The 23,040-nt window shown below is 32.8% G+C and overlaps 1 protein-coding gene and 1 long non-coding RNA gene across 4 annotated transcripts in view; one reads left to right on the forward strand and one right to left on the reverse strand.

Moving 5' to 3' along the window:
- Positions 1 to 44: 44 nt before the first annotated feature.
- Positions 45 to 23,040, reverse strand: part of LOC143249125 (uncharacterized) — a 48,302-nt gene continuing 25,306 nt past the window's right edge. For 2 of the 3 annotated variants that reach the window (XM_076498473.1, XM_076498474.1), the window contains 2 exons: positions 5,090 to 5,285; positions 45 to 448 (listed from right to left, as the gene is read on the reverse strand). In XM_076498473.1, coding sequence (XP_076354588.1) covers positions 395 to 448; positions 5,090 to 5,285 — 250 coding nt within the window. In that variant the 3' untranslated portion in view covers positions 45 to 394. Of the gene's footprint in view, positions 449 to 4,996; positions 5,286 to 23,040 lie in introns of all 3 variants that reach the window. The other variant, XR_013027571.1, reaches the window with a different exon arrangement.
- LOC143249126 (uncharacterized) lies at positions 5,293 to 14,082 on the forward strand. Its single transcript, XR_013027573.1, has 3 exons — positions 5,293 to 5,558; positions 11,699 to 11,810; positions 13,745 to 14,082. It is a non-coding gene; the product is annotated as an uncharacterized LOC143249126 (long non-coding RNA).

A 23,040-nucleotide genomic window follows, 5' to 3' on the forward strand; every position in this document is an offset into this window, starting at 1 on the left:
ACAATATTTAAAACTGTTTTTGTAGAATGACAAACAAAGTATTAGAGGAAAAAGAAAGAACGTTTTAATTTCAATAGTTAAGTATACAAAGGCATTATACACCTGCTTACAAAAGCTTGTTAAATCACACATGTTAACAAAAATTTTATCGTACTTGCTTTTAAAATTGTAAAATTACACGTCATAAAGCTGGTTTAATATTGACTCTCAGTTTGCATTAACTAAATAATAACCAGTTAATTTTTTAACACAACTAAAAAAGGCCAAATCTCTACGTATTACATTGGGTATAGTACATATTCATTCATGATTTAAATAAGCCATAAGTAAAATATTTCTTGTTATTTGAGAGGTCAAACGCATATCTAGCCCTGTAAACCTTTCGGGTCCATACCTAGGAGCTTACACATTCTGGTACTTTGCACAAGAACTTCCCAGCCTCATCTACCTGAAATAAAAATAGCAATTGTATTTACACAACGTATCTAAAAATTATCCTTTCTAGTAATATAATTGTTATCTCATAAATCTCATAATACTTTTCGTGAAAATGAATTTCAAAGCAAAATAAGTAAACGTCTTAAAGTATTTTAGTAGCAATGAAATGTATATATTTATTGTATTTAGAACTTAATGACTTGTCGCTAAAAAGAGCTGTAAAGTATAAAAGTACGTATTTTGTTTCGTACAAAGTTACTAAGTCTAACAGCTTAACACAAGAATGCCTCTAATCGATAGTATCCATCGCCTTCTCTGGGACGACACTCTTTTACCAACGAACTGTGGAATTGATCGTTACATTATAATGCTCCCACAGCTGAAAAGGAGAGAATATTCGGCGCCGGCTTTCGATTCTGCTACGCACAGATCGCGAGTCAAGTGCTCTGCCCATTAGATCTGAAGTTTTGCTAATCACATTGTATTTTCCGTTAGAAACAAATACTTCGTGGGTATAAACTTTGCAATGTAAACATCAGTTCTGAAACATAGCCACTTGAGTATAAAAAACAAAATATCCGTGAGCAGACCCCTTATTTATTTGGAATTAATGTCGAATGAAAAAGAAGAAAATCTGTTGTCAACAAATGTTTGTAAATTACAAAATGTTTACACAAACTGGAAAAGATTTAGGTTTCATTAATACCGACAATCAATAAGTAACGCCACATGGTCTCATCATAAACATCACACACAGGAAAATGTCATAAAATAATGATACGTCTATCACATTTGTATAATTTAGAAAATGTTAGTTTGAAACACCTACCAAAAGTATAAATTATGGAGAACCTTAAAAGCCTTACATCCATTAAGAAAACTAACGAAAGGATTGTACGTCGTATCTCGTTGATTAACGACTACTGCAAATTTCGTGTTGACAAATACAAAACATTAAATAGTACTGACCGACAGAAATACCCTCCAGGTATTTTTTATGATTTACATTATAGTTGGATATCTTCATATGTTAATAAATATCTTAATTTTTGTTATTAACCTACTAAAATATGTAACTTTTAAATATTCTGAAATAAATGATGCACGTTAACATTTTCAAATCGAACTAGTAATCCCACGAAACAGCCAATTATTTGTTGTTGTGTCTTCTGAGATATCTTATTCTATATTCTACAATTAGTATCCTGTGGTATATCTTATATTCTACCACTAGTATCTTTTGGTATATTATGTTATCTACTATAAGCATGTTTTGGTAAATTGTGTGTTCTACTGTTAGTATGCTTTGGTATATTCTATACCTTACTGTTAAAATATTGTGGTATATGAATATTTTATGCTGTTTTTCCCCTCATCACGGTATAATGAGACGGTTTTTAGGTTTATTGTTCGTTGAGTAAGGAGACTTTCTTTTCCCCCTAACGGATTCTGTACCACACAAAATAGTGAAGTATGTAAGTTTATGTATGGAGGTAATAACTGCATACAACAGTGCTAAAATAGTCTGTATATTATTTATATTAACAACATAATTTGTATGAATAGTGTGTACTCTTGATTTCAATCAGTTGCAAAAACGTTTTATTTTATACTGAGGAGATTAATTACGCTTTATGAAAACAATATTCAAAATCCTTTAAGAAAAGATTTCTAACACAGCAAATTTTCCACGCCAACGTACGTGGACGTCGGTTTTCAAGGCCTCGTTTACGTAAATAAAAGGCACAGAAGTTATTTGGAACAATACAAGAAGGATCTGACAGCTACGTGGTCGAAAGTTTCAGTCTCTTTTGCTATTTTCTCGTGAAAATAGCGTATGGTTTTGAAGTGTGACTTGGAACTTGTATGCTTTTAGATTCATAATGTGATTGTACTAAGACTTCTTTTCCAGTTTAAAAATCTATTTTTTAAAGTTGTTTTGAAATACAGATCTTTTTAATTTATTTTAATAAACTCGATAAACTATAATGTACTTGTTATTTCTCTGTTACAACAGTTTTGATGCATTACAGTATGAAATATGTCTCTCCAATAAATACCTTTATCTGAAGTATATGCTACAAGTACAAAATCATAAAGAAAACTCTATCTACACAAACACTCTGTACATATGAACCTTCAACTCCATCATGCATTCATTAATTTCAGTTACGTTCGTGTAGATAAACTCCTGAAAAATCAGTCAAACATGTAAAAACGTTAAGCACAGTATACATAGACTTATAACAATTTGTAACCTTATGATTTCAGTTAAAGGAAATTACAGAAGGAAACAGCTGTAACATGAAGTATAAAATATTTAACTTCGTGATTTAAGTTAAGGGATACGACAAGCGGAAATTACAATAAATGTAATATTATTAATACATTCGTCCTCCTTGTCATAGGTAAGTTTATGCACTTAAAAAGCTAAAATCCTATATCTGAGTCCTTGCGGTGGACAGTGTGAAGACAGATCATTGTGCAATTTTGTGCTAAAACAAAAGAACCAAACCAGCATTAATATGCACAAGATTTATAGGAAGCAGTTATTAACAGAAAACTTCAGTATGTATGTTACTTTTTTATGAGAGTAAAAAAAAACGGCGAAAATGATGTTAGCTATCCAAGATGGGTATTAATACTAATCCGGCATAGCCAAATGGTTAAGGCACTTGACTCGTAATCTAAGTGTCGCGGGTTCGAATCCCCGTCACACCAAACATGCTCCCCCTTTCAGCCGTGACGGTCAATTCCACTATTCATTGGTAAAAAGTAGCTCAAGAGTTGGCGATGGGTGGTCATGACTAGCTGTCTATCCTCTAGTCTTACACTGCTAAATTAGGAAGGGCCAGCGCAGATAGCACTCTAGTAGCTTTACGTGAAATTCAAAAGAAACTTAATTACTGTTTCTGTTACTTGCATCATACAACTTCACCAATGTTCTTAACATGATTTAGCAGCAATCACTGTAAAATAATTCATGGATTTACTTCTAAAGTCTGCAGGAGATATTCAGTTTACAGTTGAGTGAATATTTATGAAATATAAAATGAAAGTATGTGTTATGATTGTAACAATAAAATATATGGAGTAGTTAATAATCACCAAGTTCTTATTATCTTCCTGTAGTTATTCAAAACTCCATAAATAATTAAGAGTTCTAATGATGCATAATGACCTATCGATTTGAAAGATATACCTGATATAAATTTCAAAAATGTGCTTTTATAGAGAATACGTTAATCGTCTCTATTTTTGAAGCAACAAACTAAAGGAAATGCCCCTCAGTGGTACAACAGAAAGCTTTGAGACTTACAACGTTAAAAACCGCATTTCGATACTTGTGGTAGGCACAGAACTTGTAGCGCTAATTTTTTAGTTTTTGCTTAACAATAAACAAATTAGAAGAAAAAAAACTTATCGACGCCACCAATACCAATTCTTTGGCTACTTTTTACTAAAAACAGTGAGATTAACCGTCACATTATAAAACTTCTACAACGGAAAGGACTAAACTGTTAAGCAACGGGTTTCAGTCTCGTGACCCGATGAATGAGAGTCGATCGTCCTTACCATCAGGCTGCTATCAAAGTTACAACTTTATTCCTTTCTTTTGATGGGTCAGTGATATATTTATGAAGTTACAACGCTCAAATATGGGGCTTGACTCTCTACAGTAGACAGTGTGCGAATCGTCCATTCTGTAGCTTTTACTAAAGAAACTATTGCTACTTTTCATCATGGCGTTTATTTAATTGTCAAACGTTATTGAATTTGTATATTCATTTTTACTGTTTTAACTTATTATGCTATTTATGTTCATTTATATTGTATCACTATCTTTTAATATCCACTGGAAAGTTTGCACTGTTTATCATTCTGAAACAGTTTTCAAAACATTGTGACAGCTCACATATTAATTTTTTCTTTACATCGTATTTTCATTTTAAAACAATTTTATAAAATCTCAACCAAAAGCATTTGGGAAAAATGATATTACTATAAAAGCATATATGATTAATGACTTCTATTTTTTACTCTCAAGTTTTTCGTTAAAAGTGTCTTATTGTTAGTTCTCAGGCTATTGAAACTGAGATAAAACAAACATGTAAAGTAATGGTTCTGAGGTTCAGTTAAACAATATGAAAAGAATAACTCCTTCTGTATCACTTCTAACCGAAGAAACATATTTTGTTACATTTGCACACCCATCAATACTCTTCCACGTGAAAATGTTTGTACAAAGTATTAGCTGTTGAAAATGAAACAATAAAGCTAAACTGACTTTCAGGGTTATTCTATAACGTTTTTAGCTTAGCCTAGAAAAGGCAAACTGAAAATTTTCTTAGTTCCATACGTTAATTAGCCATAAAATAGAACTTTCCTGTGAATGTAGGAGAAACAATTATAAGTCATTCAGAAAAATCATAAAGGATTGGCTGGAGTATCAAAAACAAAGCATCGTTAAGCATAGAGATGCACATTGGTCTATATGTGCAGTTCACACCACGGGTATCGAAACCCAGTTTTTAACGTTATAAACTTTCAAACTTACCGCTTAGTCACTGGTGAAGAAGGGGACATGACACAGTAACAGTCAATAAAACTTGTGTAAAAAGAGTTTTGTGAAGAAGCATAATTAATTTACTTGAAAATACTTGGCTCTGCAGGGGAATTTCTTTTTGGAACACGAGTCACGGCGGATGCACTTTCCGAATCTTCGCAGACAGCGGAAATCGTCCGGAGAGCATTTGATGCAAGTAAAACCTTCCACAAATTCACATGCTCGGCAAGATGTATGCTGGCACGCTCCTTGGCATTCTTGCTTCTCTTCAGCGTTATATCTGAGAAGAATAAAAAAAAAAAGCCTAGACTTGTACATGTGTTGATGCCTTTCCTAGTTACACAGTTCTACCTTTGATTAATGGGTTTTTCCTTAAACTAAGATTAAATTCATTTTTTCTTTTGTGTGTGCTCCTTTTCAGTAGTCCCTTTACTTTTCTTTTCATTTGTTTGTTTGTAAGATACGTAATAGGCTATCTCTACTCTGCCCATCACAGGTGTAAAAGTCCAGATTCTAGAGCTGTAAATCCACAAGAAATAACGCTGTGCCACAGGTGAGCTTCTCTTTTCGATTAACGTCCATCATACCATTTTATATTTTCCGTTTTATTAACTTAAAATAGTTGTTGAAGTTCATGCTACAGAAAATCATATCAAAAATAAGGTAGATATAATGGTAAAGTTTAAACCTCTGTTTTAATTATTACAGTTACAAACATAATGATTATTGACAAAACCAATAGTTATTTTACAGTTTTAGAAATATTCGAAAAAATATAATATTCTTCAAGGATTTGTATTTGTAAAAGAGCGTCTGTGTAATTTAAGTTCTACTTAATAATAGATGTTGGAGTTTACAGACTATAGTAGATTCTACTGTTTGATCATTTAGAATAAATACTGTAAATATTACCTATTACTCGAAATAGTGCGTGTAATGACATTAAGAAGATGAAATAATTACTTAAACAAAACTGTTCTGTTATCTAAATTAACAATCAATGTTTATCAGTTTTCCTATGTGATTATTATATTTAATTTCACACATAAAAAAATCACTCCTTCTATTATATCCTTGGGTTGAAACAGAACTCAACCAGTGAATAGTCATAGACAATAGATCCACTGTTTGCTTGAATAGTGTTAAAAGTTTCAAGGAATAAAAACAAGTGAAACTAATGTTAATACTGTATAAAAAATGAATAGGTTTAAATACCTATACCATCTATGCAACATAGTACTAATATTCTAATTGTTTTCCTACGATTATTCTGTTTGGTAACTCATCACCTCTGCAGTCAATACGCAATACGCAGTAAAAAATAAAGCAACGCTTTGTTTGTTGCAAATATAAGAGTTGTAAGTTACCATATAGTTCAGATGTAAAAGAGCAACTCCTAGCAGCACAAAGGCTATGAATACAGCATGTATGTTAAGCTAACTCTTAGTCACAGAGTTCTATGATATGATACTTTACTAGTTATCGATTATTACTGGGCCCTGGAAACGCTGTTGAACTGAATAAGACGTAGGTTAGGTTTAGTCTAAATGTTAATGCTACAAAGGTTTGTTTCTGTATAAATGTTCCATAGAGAAAAATTATTGAATACAAAAATAGAGTGAGAGAAAAATTTATGTGTTGAAAGGATTTGAAGCCTTTTCGAAAACGAAGTATAAACACTATTACATATTTTAACTTTACAATAAATTTATAACAAAATCAAGGATAACCTAATTTAAAAACTGAAATTTCAACTGTGCTACGTTACGTAACTGCAAAATTATATTTTTGTATGTTTGAGCTATCTGTAGTAGTCTAAATAACCATTGAAACAAAGTAACAAAGTAAGTTTATACAATAAAACATGAATAAATTGTTTAGAACTTATATGCTCTTAGGGGCAGTGTGTAACTTACATATTACGGTCAAATCTCACAATTCGATTCGTCGAACTGCTTTTCACTTTGTCCGTGACATCACCTTAGGACCTTTAACAAATACATTTCATTCAACTGATGTGGTATAAATCATAGTTCCATTATTCAAAATTAATTAAAGCAAATACTTGTGTGTTAAAGCAAGTACGATAATATATAATAGTCAGTTGACAATGAACGATTTATAAGCATATGACGTGATTTTAATTTGGAGAATAGTCAATTTGCTATTATAAACCAAAGCAAGTAATATTTACCATTGAACGATTGTTTGAGGATTCAAAGCTAACAGTAAACTTGGAGTTATCTGGTTGTGTAAAAGGCAGAAAAGTAATTACTGTTAGTACCTGTAAGTAACTTTCCATTGTATACATCACTTAAAGGCACTTCATACGATTGAATCAAGATACAACAGCATCGATATATACTGATTAGTTATGAGAAAAACACTCTGTTTATATGTATGGTATAACCAGCAGCTGAAGCTAAGTTGTTATTGCTCTAGCTCATGTGAATTATCACTGCTAGGTTGTTTTGGAAAACCCTCAGTGGCGCAGCAGTATTTCTTACGGACTTACAACGTTTGAACCCTGGGTTGGATACTCATGGTGGGCAGAGCAAAGGTAGTCACTGTCATTTTAATTTTTTCTTTCTTTTGCTGCATTTAGTGTTTAACAAGAAGGACAGGCGTCTCTTTGTTCTTACCTTCGTGGTCAATATAACAGAAAACAGAAGATCGCCAATAAAATGATTGATTAACTCATCATCTTCAACATTTATATTGGTAATGTTGAAACACCGACTATCTGTGGATTACAGCAAGATATCTTGAAGACCTTTATATTTTTCTAACTAACTTCAGTGTAAAAACGAATATTCTTAGGTTCTGTTCTTTTTTTTTTCTTTTCTTTTTGAAGCGTAAATCTACAAAACCCTTTTTCGCGAAACCACTAAGCCACTGGATGGAGACATTCTAGGCCCTATGTTGAGTACTAAGCACGCCGACATGGCTAAAAGCATTATACATGTACATAGCAATAATACTTCATCTAAGAATAAATTATTTTTCTGTCTTATTTATATATATATATTTATTGGTAAACGTTTTGAGCAATTATAATCAAGATGTACAGAGTGGTGTGAATTAATACAGCTTTTACCGTTAATTATTGTAAAAGTTCAAATAAAAATATATAAACAGTTTAAAAAGTAAGAAGCCACTCTGAGCTTTAGACAAAACAACACGTAAGCAAATAACAAGGTATTATTAAATATTATTACATGCTGTTTCAAGCGTTACATAAAACAACGAGTAAATAGATATTACAATGTTATTGAAGCTGCTAACAATTAACATACTTAAGATATATTGCATGGTGTTTCAAGAATAACGCAGGAAAAAAAGTAAAGTTGCTTATTTACTCTCTTTTATGAATGCGCACTAAACTTTTATTAGTCGTAAGTATTCATTTAACACGAAATATTGAAAAACTCGTTACCAAATAAACAGTTTGTATCAGTAATTATCGCTTATATTATCTGTTTAATCGGTGAAAGAGTGAATATGTGTTTGGAAAAACTATATACGTGTGATTTATATATGTCATATATTAAATGAACTGTTAATTGTCCTCAAATTAATTATAACTTTTCTTGGTGTTAACATTAAATTATTTACACCAGAGTATTACAGAATTGTATGGATCTAAAAGCAATCTAATTCGTTAAAGTTAATTTTACATCTAACCAAGTCGAAACACATTGTAAACAGCATGCAACAAAAAACTGGATTGTAAGGGTGCCTTAGGTATTAGAAGAAAATACTAATCTCAATATAGTGCGGTATATTTAATGCATATAACATATAGCAGCTATCTAATTAAGAAGATATATAGATAGTAGACATATTTTATCAATAATATGTTTTTGTAAAGATTATATCTCATCTAGCGGCTGAATATGTTAATAAGAAAATTAAATAATATTTAAAAGCGTGCAAAACCAGTTGTTTCTTTGTTTTTGTGGTGAATACAGGTTTTTTTTTCGAATTTGGCCCTGCATAGCCAGGTGGTTAGAGCTCTAGATTCGTAATATGAGGGTTGCGGGCTCTATTTTCTGTCACACCAAACATGCTAGCCCTTTCAGCTGTCGGTGTGTTATAATGTGACCATTAATTCCACTATTCGTTTGTAAAAGAGTAGCCCAACAGTTAGTGACGGCTTGTGATAACTATCTGCCTTCCTTCTAGTCTTACAGTGCTGGGGGTCGCCCGCTAGTACAGCGGTAAGTCTACGGATTTACAACGCTAAAATCAGGGGTTCGATTCCCCTCGGTGGACTCAGCAGATAGCCAGAGGTGGCTTTGCTAAATGAAAAACACACACACGCACACTGCTGGGGACGGCTAGTGCAGATAGTCCTCTTGTAGCTTTGCGCGAAATTCAAAACAAACACTTACTTGGTCTAAATATAGTTCTTTAAACTGTCCCATTCATTGAGAGACTCCGCACCGTAAACACCGTGAATGTTTCGTATAGTTTCTGCCGCACAATTGCCTTTTTTAAGCATATCTTCATAAGGGTTTATTTGATTAATGATCTGAAAAAGTGGGGTTAAGTTAGTTCCTTTTATTTGTCTGAACATTTTTATACACATCCTTTTACATATTTAAGTCATTAAAGCCTTCTACAAAGACAGAAATGACGATGCACTTTTTGTAATATACTTTTGGATAATACTTATGGGATGACCTGATATATCATTTCAAAGCACAGACTCAGATGTGATATAACCGATTTTGTAATGATATAATCACACAAAAAGTAATCTCAAGATATTTACCGATTCCTATCCCTCGAACTTAGATAAAAAACACATTCTCAGTGTTAAGTGGATTTTAAAGTCTACATGCTTAACACTAGTTTCTTAACACACACTAGCCAGCTTTCTCACAACACCAGAGGACAAGGGAGAAAAATCTTTATCAGAGCTGTTTCTTACAACGATGCAAATTCAACAGTCAAAATATAACAATTAGAAATATATGTTTAACGGTCAAAAGTAACGATTAGAAATGCAGGTTTAACAGTCGAAAAGTAACAATTAGAAACGCAGTTTTAACAGCCAAAATATAACAACTAAAAAAATTCAGTTTGAATCCATAAAAAATAAGAAAATACAAAGATTAAGAAATTGTAGAATAAAAGCTAAAATTACTTCTGTTTCGTGATAAACTGCCGACAATATATTATTGTAATTTTCTAGTGATTAATATGTCTTGTTGTATAGATGCAAGGGACCATGATCTGTTAACATAATTAGACAACATGAAGTTAACTCCAATGTCTCGGTACTAAAGAGAAAACTGCGGTGGATAAAATCCTAAGACTTGAAGCTGATAGAACGTGGGGAAACAAGTTAATCATAAAAACCACTTATCATTGTTTTAGAAAATGTGCTTTCGTAGTTTTACATCTACAGGAAACCAGATTTGGCATTCCTTTTCATGATAATAGTGCTTGGTTAAGTATAGTAAATATGTATGGTTTCTTCGGAAACCGTGCAAGCAGTACAAATGTTAATTCTCATCTAGTTTATTACATATATTAAAAGTATTTCAGGAAAGCAGTGAGTAATATCTTTCCAAATTAATTCAAATTTATTGCTTAAGAAGCAATGACGTTGGGAAGGTTTTTTTTTTCGTTCATACCAGTTTTCGTTCAAGTATTCAACTGACAGAAGTGTGACCAGAGGTTTTTACAGCTAACAGTTAAAGTTCAACATTTTAAATAATTGCCTCAATTTAAAATTTATGATATAAAAATAAAAACACAATCGGCTAGCAATTTCAAAAAATAATTTCGTGGTTTTAGTTTGTTCAGTCAATAGATTAGATACTATTTACGATTAGAAAATAATTTAAATGAGATTTACTTACAAAAAATTGTTAAGTTATATTTGCAGGATGGAAATTTGGTATTTCAACCTCTGCGGTACCATATATGAAATATTGAGTAACTTGCTATATTCAGACATACATACCTGATTTTAAAATGCTTACAAAAGGGTAGAAACCTACGTAGCACTAGCCTACACAACAACTTTTAGCAAGAGAGTTGGAGTGCCTCTTACAGTTAAATGCCTTCTCAGCCAAAATTTCGGCTGTTCAACAGCATAAAATGGTTCGAATCATGAACCTTTCTGATCCTCGCGTCGCCACACTAACTATTAGGACAAGCTCAGCATTTTCAGAAAAGAAAATATAATATTTTGTCTCAGATTTCTTTCATAAAAACTACCATTGTGTTGAGTATTACCCCAGCATCGATTGTTGAAACTTATATTATGCGGCCACATCAAATACATGTGTGAAAATAACAAATAAGTTGAATGATTATTAAAAATCTTTGTTTCAGTTAATTTTATCGTCCATAACACGAATCTCAATTAGCTTTTATTGTCGTCTGTTGTGTTACGTTATCAGTACAAATAGAAGATCGGGATTTGGTACCAACAGTAAAGTACAAAAAATTACATATATCCTCTCCAAGATTATCTTCCTTAACTGTAATCTAAAAAAGTTCAACTTATGACTTGTGTTTGATCTTAAGAAATTACATAAATGCTCTCCAAGATCATCTTCATTAAGATCAGATACAAGTCACAAGTTAAGCCTCTTTAGATCACAGTTACACCGCTATTCCACTTTACAACAGCACTAATTTATTTAGTTTTTTTGTTTTCCACTTTGCTTCAAGACCACCTACTGCAGTCATGCTACACGAACCACTCGGCAGGTGCTTTACGAAGTCAGTTGGCAGTGAGTTTCAAACCTGTAAAACACTCTGGACGCAACTTTCAGCTCCCAAGGTAAGGTTTATAAGTGAATGATTTGACAGTTAATAGGTTTAAAGTTGTTGTTTTTTTCTTTTTGTTTAATATTGTTTTGTTTTCTATTTAGAAATACCGTGAATTATTAAATTATCCGATCTATCACATCAATGTTATTCTGAAGATTCCAGGGATAATTATACAAGCAATAAAAAGATTTTAACGTTGAGAAGTTTTACATGAGAAAATCGGTATAATACAGGGTGTTCGGAAAGTCACTGTGCAGTTTTGTAATAATATGTCTATTCGGTGTATTTCAAGCCAGCAACTGATAGCGGTGTTTAGAAACAAAATAAGAAGGATCCAAGCCTGTACTTATGCCAACGGGGATCACTTTCAACATCGTTTATAATTGTCATTCATATTTACCTCCTGTATTCTATATTGAAACATGTCTGTTAATAAATATATAAGTGCACAGTGACTTTCAGAACACGCTGTAGTACCCGATTGTTTTAATACTGTTGATATATAGTGCATCACAACTTATCCAAACCCTTCTATCGTGATTTTTTAATGATACATCTGTATGTTTATTTGGGAAATGATCACAAAGCTACACAAAAGATTATTCTTCTGTGTCCATCCACCACGAGTATAGAAACCCGGTTTTTAGCGGTGTGAGTCCTCAGACATATTGCTGTGCCATTGGGGGATGTATGCTTAAACCACTCCTAAGTTCTACTAAATGACGTCACTGTCACTGTTCTCAACGATTTTGAGCCGGATAAAAGTTATTTAAAATATATATGTAAAAACGACTAGTTTGGGTTGAGAAAGGTTTTTATGTAGAGAAGCGAACAACGTTTCGACCTTGTTGTTCACTCCTCTACATAAAAAATTTTTCTCAACCCAAACTAGTCGTTTTTACATATATATTTTTCTCTACAAGTGGGTTTTCTCGTCATCACTGAAAAGTTATTTAAAATAGATGTTATTAAATTATTTCTCTCCCAACTAAACCTCACATGACCTAATGGTTAGAGCTTCTGTAAAACGCAGTACCTAAATCCCTCACGAAAATGTTAGCCTTTTCGGGCATAGGGGTGTTATAACACAATGATTATCCCCATTGCTCGTTGAAGTGAAAGATTAGGTGCCTTACTTCAGGGTTAACGTTTCAAAATTAAAGAAGAGTAGCTCAAATAGCCCTCAAGTAATTAAGAACAAAATTCAATAAATAGCATATACTCAACCTATCTTATTGATAAAATAAGCTATTTCTTTTATAACTGCTGCTTTAAATATTGAAACTGGTAAACACTTTTAAGTTTGTCAGTGAAAGAAAAACCGTATGAACAACTAGGAAATCGTGGATGCGGTTATAGCATTTTATCTTTTATACTTTACAAAGATATTCTTTAAAATCAAGGCCCAGCATGGCCAGGTAGGTTAAGGCGTGCGACTCGTAATCTGAGGGTCGCGGGTTCGCATCTCCGTCGTGCCAAACATGCTCGCCCTTTCAGCCGTGGGGGCGTTATAACGTGACGGTCAATCCCACTATTTGTTGGTAAAAGAGTTGGCGGTGGGTGGTGATAACTAGCTGCCTTCCCTCTAGTCTTACACTGCAAAATTAGGGATGGCTAGCGCAGATAGACCTCGGGTAGCTTAGCGCGAAATTCAAAAATAAAAAAATAAACTTTAAAATGAATCTTAACTTCAGTATTAAAAGGTTCAAAATTTAAAGAATAACATGTTGATAAAGTAATGACCGAACTAGATAAGCACTTTTTTAAGTATAGCTTAAATCCACAGTATCATTTTTTACAGCCGCTCCACAATAGTATGTTACGCAACTCTTTCTGTAAGTCACTTCGACGTGCGTGTCTAAAGGGTCGGGTCTGAGTAACAGGCTATACATGCAGCGTAGTGAAGAATTTGTATTATATTTCTAAGCTTTCACACTTTTATAGCAGGGTGTTGAAAACTTCAGAGAGCTCGTAGCAGGAGTTAAGCTGCCTATAAACTGAGGTACTGTTCATCTTTGACACACGGAGAGTTTGTCATGACTGGTCTGACTTTCAAGAATTATGGAGCCAAAACAAGATTACGGTGTCGCTCTTCCTTATTCGATCCAAGAATAGCATTGTTAGGATGTTCTTGGTCGGTTTATATATATTGTATGCTAATATCTATATATATATTCTGTTTCTATCATTACATCAACGATGACGTCGAGCGTCAACCTTCCCAGTGAATGATTAACATAAATACACTGAAAGATGTTGAAATAAATGAGTCACCCACTCTCTGCATGTGTTCACTAATGTTAAAAACAGATTGCTTTTCTTCTAGTGAATTATTTCTGCATGATGAGCAACTAAAAGAACAGAATCCATAAAATCAGATACATGTGGACGAGTAACTGATCCACATGACAACAAAATGAATCAAAACGATTTATAATTTGTTTTCGTTATTCTATAGGAAAATAAATTGCGCTTAAGGTGACATATATGTAAGTCAAGACCATAGTAATGAGTGTATTTTGAAATGTGTTTCTTATTCAAAGATTTTGAGCAGATATTTGAAAATCTAAGACACCAGTCTACGAGAAATAAACTTATTTTATTAATACAATACCGTGAAGCGAGTCCAGGTAGAAATCAAAGTTAAATTCGCACTAATAAACATCAAAATACTCAAAACTTGCACATTTCTGAATGCTACAATTTCATAACATGCACCGACGTACTATAGTTTCTGCTTTTGTACTACCTTTAAAAATTTACATTGTGAACTGAAGAATCAAGTCACTTGCAGAGGATTAAAGAATTTTTTATATACACACACTGACGCGCGAGCCCTCATTAGAGACAGCCCAACCTTACATGTTTAGCTTTGAGAGTTTCTTTCTCTTGTTCTAGGCAGTTATAAATATTAAGGCTTAATCTCAACTTATCACATAATCTAATTAATGAACTTTCTAGAGCTAGTGACATAAGTTTCACCACACTTACTGGGGTTTTAACACCCATTTAAGTCATTTGTTGGATTTTAAGGTGTCATAACAATACCTGGGTGTTCTCAACACTTTTATAATTACACAAGTTTACCAACCAAATGCATTTGAAGTTCATTTCGCCGTAGAAAACCTTAAAATTACTTTATTGTTCGCCATTCGACCTTAATCTCATCTGGTAGTAACCATAAAGGGCAAACATACTCGATAATAATGTAATTCGAACCCACAACCTTTAAATTCCAAGTAGAGCATCTTAAAAACAAGGCCATGCCACGCCCAAAACAGAAAAAAATACCGAACTACCATCGACTCAAAGGACGAAGAAATTGATATTAGTTCACTTACAAAACATATACAAACTTATATCATGAAACAAATAATTCTAAACACCAGATCACATTATTTCACAGCAAAAACATATACAGAATTCATAGGTATGTTTGTGCATCTAAAATTCAGAATTTGTTTAAATGAGGCATTTTGTGTTAAACAACAGCTACATGTGCCACTTGTATATGTAAAATTGTAGTTACAGAAAAAGAAATAACAGTAAACTCATCATACAAAATATAAAATTTATTTTAGCTACAAATCAAATGAAAGATTAAGACTATTTTTGTTACAAGTTAAATAAATCAAAACTATTCTTACTGTAAGTAAAATGGGAACAGGAAGTGCTTGTAGAACATTTTACACATTCGTACGTAATCATACACGGAAAGCAAGTATATAGAAAAATTAGGAGTGTGCCACCACTTACGTCTTTGACGAAACTGAGATGGTCAGAACTAATAATGCTGGAAACTAAAGTTCTCGGCTAATCACAGTTTGATTTTTTGTTACTTGATGGGAGCTTGCATGTCTTCATACTACAATTAACCCCAGTCGCGAGGCTGGTAATTAGTTTGTTGTGCCGTGGATCGATCGGGCAGCGTTGGAGACGTGATACCACTGAAGAAGCTTCGCAGTTTCAGCTGCGAATGCGTGACAAAGGTAAGAGTCAATTCGCTTTATTCGGTTCAAAAAGGTCCTTGTAGCGGCGGATTCTTCTGTCAAATTGCCTTGTCTCTGTATGGTTAGTAACACAAAGCTAAGAACGACTGTACCTGTTCCATAGCAGTCTTTAACATGGCCGTTTAGCTCACGTTGGTATGAGGTGCCGTTCAGATTGAACATTTCAATTACATATTTCAATTTACCATAAAAAGTAAAAATTGCGAACTTTACATACATATATATAAATATAAATGTAAATAAAATCTATGGAGTTTTTTTTGTATGTAAAAGTACAAATCTGTATGTGGAAGTATGCATTTAAACATGTATTTGTATACACTACGCACTAACTCAATATCATTCACAAGATGGCTTTAGTACTCATATTTATCCGTTAAACTCAAAAGGCTCCAACATAAACCGATAATACAGGCCTGCGATGATTTTATCCTCGTGAAATGTTTACATGTTCTACAGTAATTCCTTTTTGCTAAATCCGAAAATGACATATAGATTATCCACAAAACTTCGAATGCACTTTTACAAAGTTAGATCATTGTCACTGAAATTGGGTCACGTTTTGTTATGCTTAAAATGTTGACTCCCACTGGTTATAGATTTCTCTAGACCAAACGCCACATGAGAGTCTTATCGATCGTGCTGGAACCCAAACACAACAAATATAATAATAATAAATGTTCATTGTGATAAACGAAATAATAATTTTAATATAAATACGTTTTTATTATTAAGAACTCCTTACGTGACAGAAGAGCCTGTGTTTTGTGTTTTTCTTATAGCAAAGCCACATCGGGCTATCTGCTCAGCCCACCGAGGAGAATCGAAACCCTGATTTTAGGTTGTAAGTCCGGAAACATACCGCTGTACTAGCGGGGGACGATAGAAGAGCCATGAATATTATATTTGAAATTTGCAGAGATAAATTATGAAAAATATGTTATTAAATTTAAAATAACTTTTATGGAGTTTAAATTTGCAGGCCTCTGTAGTTCTTAGATAAAAACTTTAAAATCTTATATCAATAAGCATATCGCAGAAGAACCCCAGGGTGATAAGTTACGTTTACAGACTTCAAGCGTTTAAAAGCAGTATTCCATTCCTCACAGTGTACATAGTACATATAGCAAGTAACGGTGACTCTTTTAATCAGGTTGTGGACTATGTTAAACTCTATTAGTAGCTACATAATTGTATTCTCTTGTATATATACTTGTATTTATTTTTTATGTGTACTTTATTTCTTAATTTATTTCTCTATACAAGTATTCTTCTAAATTTTTCATATTAGTGCACGACACACAGGTAGAACATAGTAGTAGTTTATTGAATTGTACTTTATTTTTTAATTTCTTTCTCTATACAAGTATTCTTCTAAATTTTTCATATTAGTGCACGACACACAGGTAGAACATAGTAGTAGTTTATTGAATTGTACTTTATTTCTTAATTTCTTTCTCTATACAAGTATTCTTCTAAATTTTTCATATTAGTGCACAACACACAGGTAGAACATAGTAGTAGTTTATTGAATTGTACTTTATTTCTTAATTTCTTTCTCTATACAAGTATTCTTCTAAATTTTTCATATTAGTGCACGACACACAGGTAGAACATAGTAGTAGTTTATTGAATTGTACTTTATTTCTTAATTTCTTTCTCTATACAAGTATTCTTCTAAATTTTTCATATTAGTGCACGACACACAGGTAGAACATAGTAGTAGTTTATTGAATTGTACTTTATTTCTTAATTTCTTTCTTTATACAAGTATTCTTCTAAATTTTTCATATTAGTGCACGACACACAGGTAGAACATAGTAGTAGCTTATTGAATCATTGGTGGTTGATATTTTGTTTTTAGTACACAGCTATACATTTGCTATCTGCACTGTTTTAACCACTAAAAGTCGAACCCCTGACTTTTGCATTGTAAGTTTGTAGAGTTACCGCTGACTCAGCATTGGATCATTCAGTTATGATTTCGAACAAACATTTTAAATAACATCTTTGCTCTCAGAACTGAGGATGAGTTTCCTTATGTTGTAGTTGATCTGTTAGCTCGTTCTGCTGTAACTGAAATTACAATTGTTTACAAATAATGAAAATGTGTGTGTGCGTGCAATTTTGAGAATTTTTAATAAGTCTCGCAAATAAAAAGTTGAAAAATTCCAAACTTATTTGAAATATCAGTTCACTTCATTCAGATGTGTTAAATGTGTAATATGTTTTGGTGAGAACTATGTAGTTGGTAAAACTCTGAGAGTTTAAAAAATTCTTTGACATAGTAATGTTTGTTTTCAGTCATATATATTTTATTAACATAAAATGCTACTGTGATTGACTAGTTTTATATTATTTTATATTTTGGTCTGTTATAAAAAAAACGAAATTCTACTGACATTAGGGAAATGGTGAAAAAAGATCAAATCCAGCAGTGAATAAGAACCAATAAAACAGAAAAAAAAAACAGTTAGGTACATCTGCTATTATACAAAGTAAAGAAACACCTGAATCATCTCATGCCTATTCTATCGGGAACGACCAGTACACCACTTTGTCAATTTACGAGAATTATTTAAAAATTCACAAGCGGCCTTCCTGTGGCACAGTGGTATGTCTGCGGACATCCACATTAAAAACCGGGTTTCGATACCCCTGGTGGGCATACCACAGATAACCCATCGTGTAGCTTTCTGTTTAATTCTAAACAAACAATTCACAAGCGACAGCTCAAGAACTTTGGTAAAGAAAAATTATATCCAACCATAGTGTAATTCGTGTTGTGTGTGTTAATAATATATTTTACTTACTTATCTATTTGGCTATCACGGCACTGATACGATTACAAATAAGATTATTTTTCTTTGATAGGTTGTTTAGGCAGAGCATTCACGATGAAACTTTGTAGAATGAAGAGCAACTGCCTGTTGTAGAGACACGAGTGTAGAGGACGATGTTTCGAAAGACGGAAAATTTTCGAAACGTCGTCTATATAACATGCAGTTGCCGTCCATTCTACAAAGTTTCAAGTTTCTTTTAGTTTTATCAAATTCAGAATGGCAGAATTAATGTGCACAGTTTTCACCTTTTGATAATTAAACACTATAGTTAAACAGTAAAAAATAATTGAATAAGAAAATTAAATCAAATATCGTAAATATAAAAACCATGAACAAGTACACCATATTTTATAAGAACTAAAAAAAGAATAATGTGAAATCAGTAATCTTAGTCAAACTCATCACTTTTAACATGTTAAATAATTTGAGATCAGTATTGAAAAAAACTTATAAATGTACGGTTCTGTTTTACTGATTCTTATTCAATGCTGAATATGATCTATGTTGTTTCACTAATGCCAACAGCATTTATTTTATTTACAACAGACCAAAATATAAAATAGTACGCTATTAGTAAATAACAGTCACATTGTATATTAATATAATGAGTATAGCCGAAAATAAACATTACTATGTCAAGGACATTAGATTTACAACCAAAGAAATATATGTAACAATATACTTACGTTTAAAGGCTGGTTCAACATTCTTTCTTCCATGTAACAGAACTGTATCAGTCTGATTATTATTGGTGAAGATACAGGATATTTACGTTTGAAAATTGACCCAGATTTGAGTGAACTTGTTGTAGACAGTATTAAAATTAGGATGTGTATTAATATTCGAAGGTATCAACACCAATCAGAAACAGTTAACTCTGTCACCATTGGAGTATGTGCATATATACAGTTCGTTGTATAGTATAATGAAATCTTAAAGCTCATGCATTTCACACGTTGATTAGTTACTCACTTTTAAATTAAGTGATATACAAAAAGCAGTTAAAGTATGGTAAACGATAAATATATATGAAAAATATATGATAATGAGGAATTTGAACCGTTTATTTTCAGTATTAAATATAATGTAAATACACAGACAGTGACAGTGTATTATAACTGACTTTTATTTTATGTGAAGCAAATCTGGCCAACTTGGAAATGAATTTTCATCTATCCGAGTCATATTTCTCTATTTCTCTATATCTTCTTTTATCTGTTTACCATTCCTATGCGATCACATATGACACATAGATAATTTCAACTTGTTAATTCCCAAGTAAAACTGTGGTTTTGAACATGTGCACTGCTGGCCAATGAACATTTCCTTTTCTTATTTTCATCTTTCGAAGCTCTACTATGATAAATGGTTGAGTCTAACAACGCAAAATGTATATTTTTTCTGTGTGTTCATTGGCCTTAAGATTTTGGCCAGCAGTGTATGTAATGTCAGTTATATTTTTAATGTAGAAGAAGGTTTGGTCCTCAAATAATTATGGGAAAATGGTTGGTGTGTTTATTCTATAATAGTGATTAATCACATTTATTATATATTAAAATGATTTACTTCAGAAATTATGTCTTTGTTAAAATAACTGACTCGTTGACATAAGAGCCTTTACGTCCTTTTCAGAATGTAAAAAAATTATAGAACAAACACACCATAATATTTACAAAAATTTGTCAACAGTTTGTTAAATGTGATACTAACACTATCCAGTTACAGAAACATTAAAAAACGTATGTCAGGCAAGTTAAATGCACTGTTTTTTTAAGTGTTACCGTAACGCTGTTTTTTTTTTAATTTTGCGCAAAGCTAGTCGAGGGCTATCAGCGCTAGCCGTCCCTAATTTAGAAGTGTAAGACTAGAGGGAAGGCAGCTAGTCATCACCAACCACCGCCAACTCTTTTACCAACGCATAGTTGGATTGACTAACGCCCCCACGGCTGAAAGGGCGCGCATGTTGGTGCGACAGGGATTCGAACCTACGACCCTCAGAGTACGAGTCGAACGCCTTAACCTACCTAGCCATGCCGGGCCTAGCACTGTTTTAAAATACAGGGTGTTCGGAAAGTCACTGTGCACTTATGTATTTATTAATAGACATGTTTCAATATAGAATACAGGAGGTAAATATGAATGACAATTATAAACAATGTTGAAAGTGACCCCCGTTGGCATCAATACAGGCCTGGATCCTTCTTATTTTCTTTCTAAGTACCGCTATCAGTTGCTGGCTTGAAATAGACGGAATAAAATAAATTACAAAACTGCAGTGACTTTCCGAACACCCTGTATATTTGAGTTTTAGAAATATCACGTGAACTAATTCAAATAAAAGCTAGATTATTTCTTATCGACTGTACCATTCGTTCTATAACAAAATATCATACATTTTGACAAAGTATTCTAAGCTGATTCCTGTAAATTTTATGTACAGGGCGGCCCGTAAGTCACTAACCATCCATATATCTTATGTATCCAGTGTATCTTTGTGCTGTCCCTCATTCTCGCTGCATAATATTATGCGACGCCATGTTCTGTGAGACATTTTCCTCAACATGGGCTTACATCGGCCATATTTCTCTGAAAAAAGAAACAAATTTATAATACATGCGTAATTGAATATAACATAATAACATATGGATGGGTAGGGACTTACGGGCCACCCTGTATATTCGTCTGTATGTATGCGTATGTATTGCTTAGTATCGTTGTCGACATGTGCCAAAACGAAAATTTCTATCTAAATTTGGATCCCACAACTATACTAATAATAGTTTCTTCACAATTTTGTTGAAAAACATTTTCATATAAATATGGCTTTGATAGACGTGTCTTCTTGTGGAGATCAGATTACAAGATAATTATTGACAAAACTAATCAAGTGTTAATAAAAAATATTGTGTATAAATTTTTTATTATAATCACATTACCGAAAAACTTTGAAATGATCAATTTATTTATGAATTTAAACCAGTGAAACAGTAAATTTTAAATTATAGCATGATTTTAACAAAGATCTCTTTTTAAGGAGATGTAAATAAATATAAAACTAAAGAATTGGTATTAAGTGTCTTTTTTCAGGACAATCCACATATATGTTATCAGGAAGTATAATTAAATACAAATTAATGAAACAGTGTTTTATGCCAAGTGTATTAACTCTAATCATGTTCAAACATGCTAATACATTTCGGATTGAAGTTATTGACTCTGACGTAATATGCACCTAGCAACGCGCCCTCTCTGATAACGTCACTGTCTCTATCACTTCCTTTTCTCCTCTACTGCCTTAGGTCGACACATTTATAATGTTTTTTTAACAGCGTATTTCGCAGATATTGTCGTTCCAGTGTGTGTTATGTCTCTTACGGACTTGGCATGGCCTGGTGGTAAGGACACTCGATTTGCAATCTGTGGGTCTGGGGATCGAATCTCTTTCCCAATTATTTCCACTCTTTCAGTCATAGGAACATCACAAAATGAAGGTCAATTCCACTTTTCCTTGTTAAAGAGCTGCTTTAGGGGGGACAGTTGTTAGAGATGTTGACTAAATGTGTTCCCTAAACTATGGACGACAACTTCAGTTGCTTGGAGCGAAATTTGAGGAATCAATATTTCTTAAACATAAAGAATTGGTAAAACCATTGAAATGGGCGAGGGCTAGTGAATAGCACGGCAAGGTTGTGACATCGAAGGTTGATTATTCGCGTACAATTTTCGCAAAAACAATGATCCGCACTATGAAGCAGTGGATACTGTGAAATATTGAGAATCAAACCCTACTGGTTCGATCAGACAAATTTGGTTTGAAAAATGCATGAAGCTACACAGGGACTACCTCGCCATTCGTCACTAATTATACAATTATAAGCTAGAGAGAAAGCAACTAGTCAACGCTACCAGCCACCAACCAAACTTTGAGTTACTCTTTCACCAACAAATAGGGGATTGACTGTTACATTATAACGTCCCCATTATTGCAAGGACGAGCATGATCGGTGGCGTAGTTTCGAACCTTTAACTACAACGCCATCGGGCGGACGAAAGCAGCTCACAAGTTTATGACTTCTTCAATTCCCTCTTGTTTACAAGCTAAGAATTAGAGCGGTTATGGGTAGAAAGCCTTTGTGTAGCTTTGTACGAAAATTTAAAAAAAAAACTGATTTTCTAAAATTAAATTTTTTCGCTATAAATAAATGAGCTCATTGTGGTTCAATAACTTCACAATGAGTTTGTATAAAAATCACAATAATAAGGAATCAGTACGTCAGGCAAATAAATATTAAAAGTGGTCATTTATTTGAAATAGGTAATATAGCTAATAAACTAAAACACCTATTTTTCGTATTGGGTGAGGGAGATTTGATGAATATTATATTAT

The sequence above is a fragment of the Tachypleus tridentatus genome, chromosome 4, assembly GCF_004210375.1.
Source record: "Tachypleus tridentatus isolate NWPU-2018 chromosome 4, ASM421037v1, whole genome shotgun sequence".
NCBI classification, from domain to species: Eukaryota; Metazoa; Arthropoda; class Merostomata; order Xiphosura; family Limulidae; genus Tachypleus; species Tachypleus tridentatus.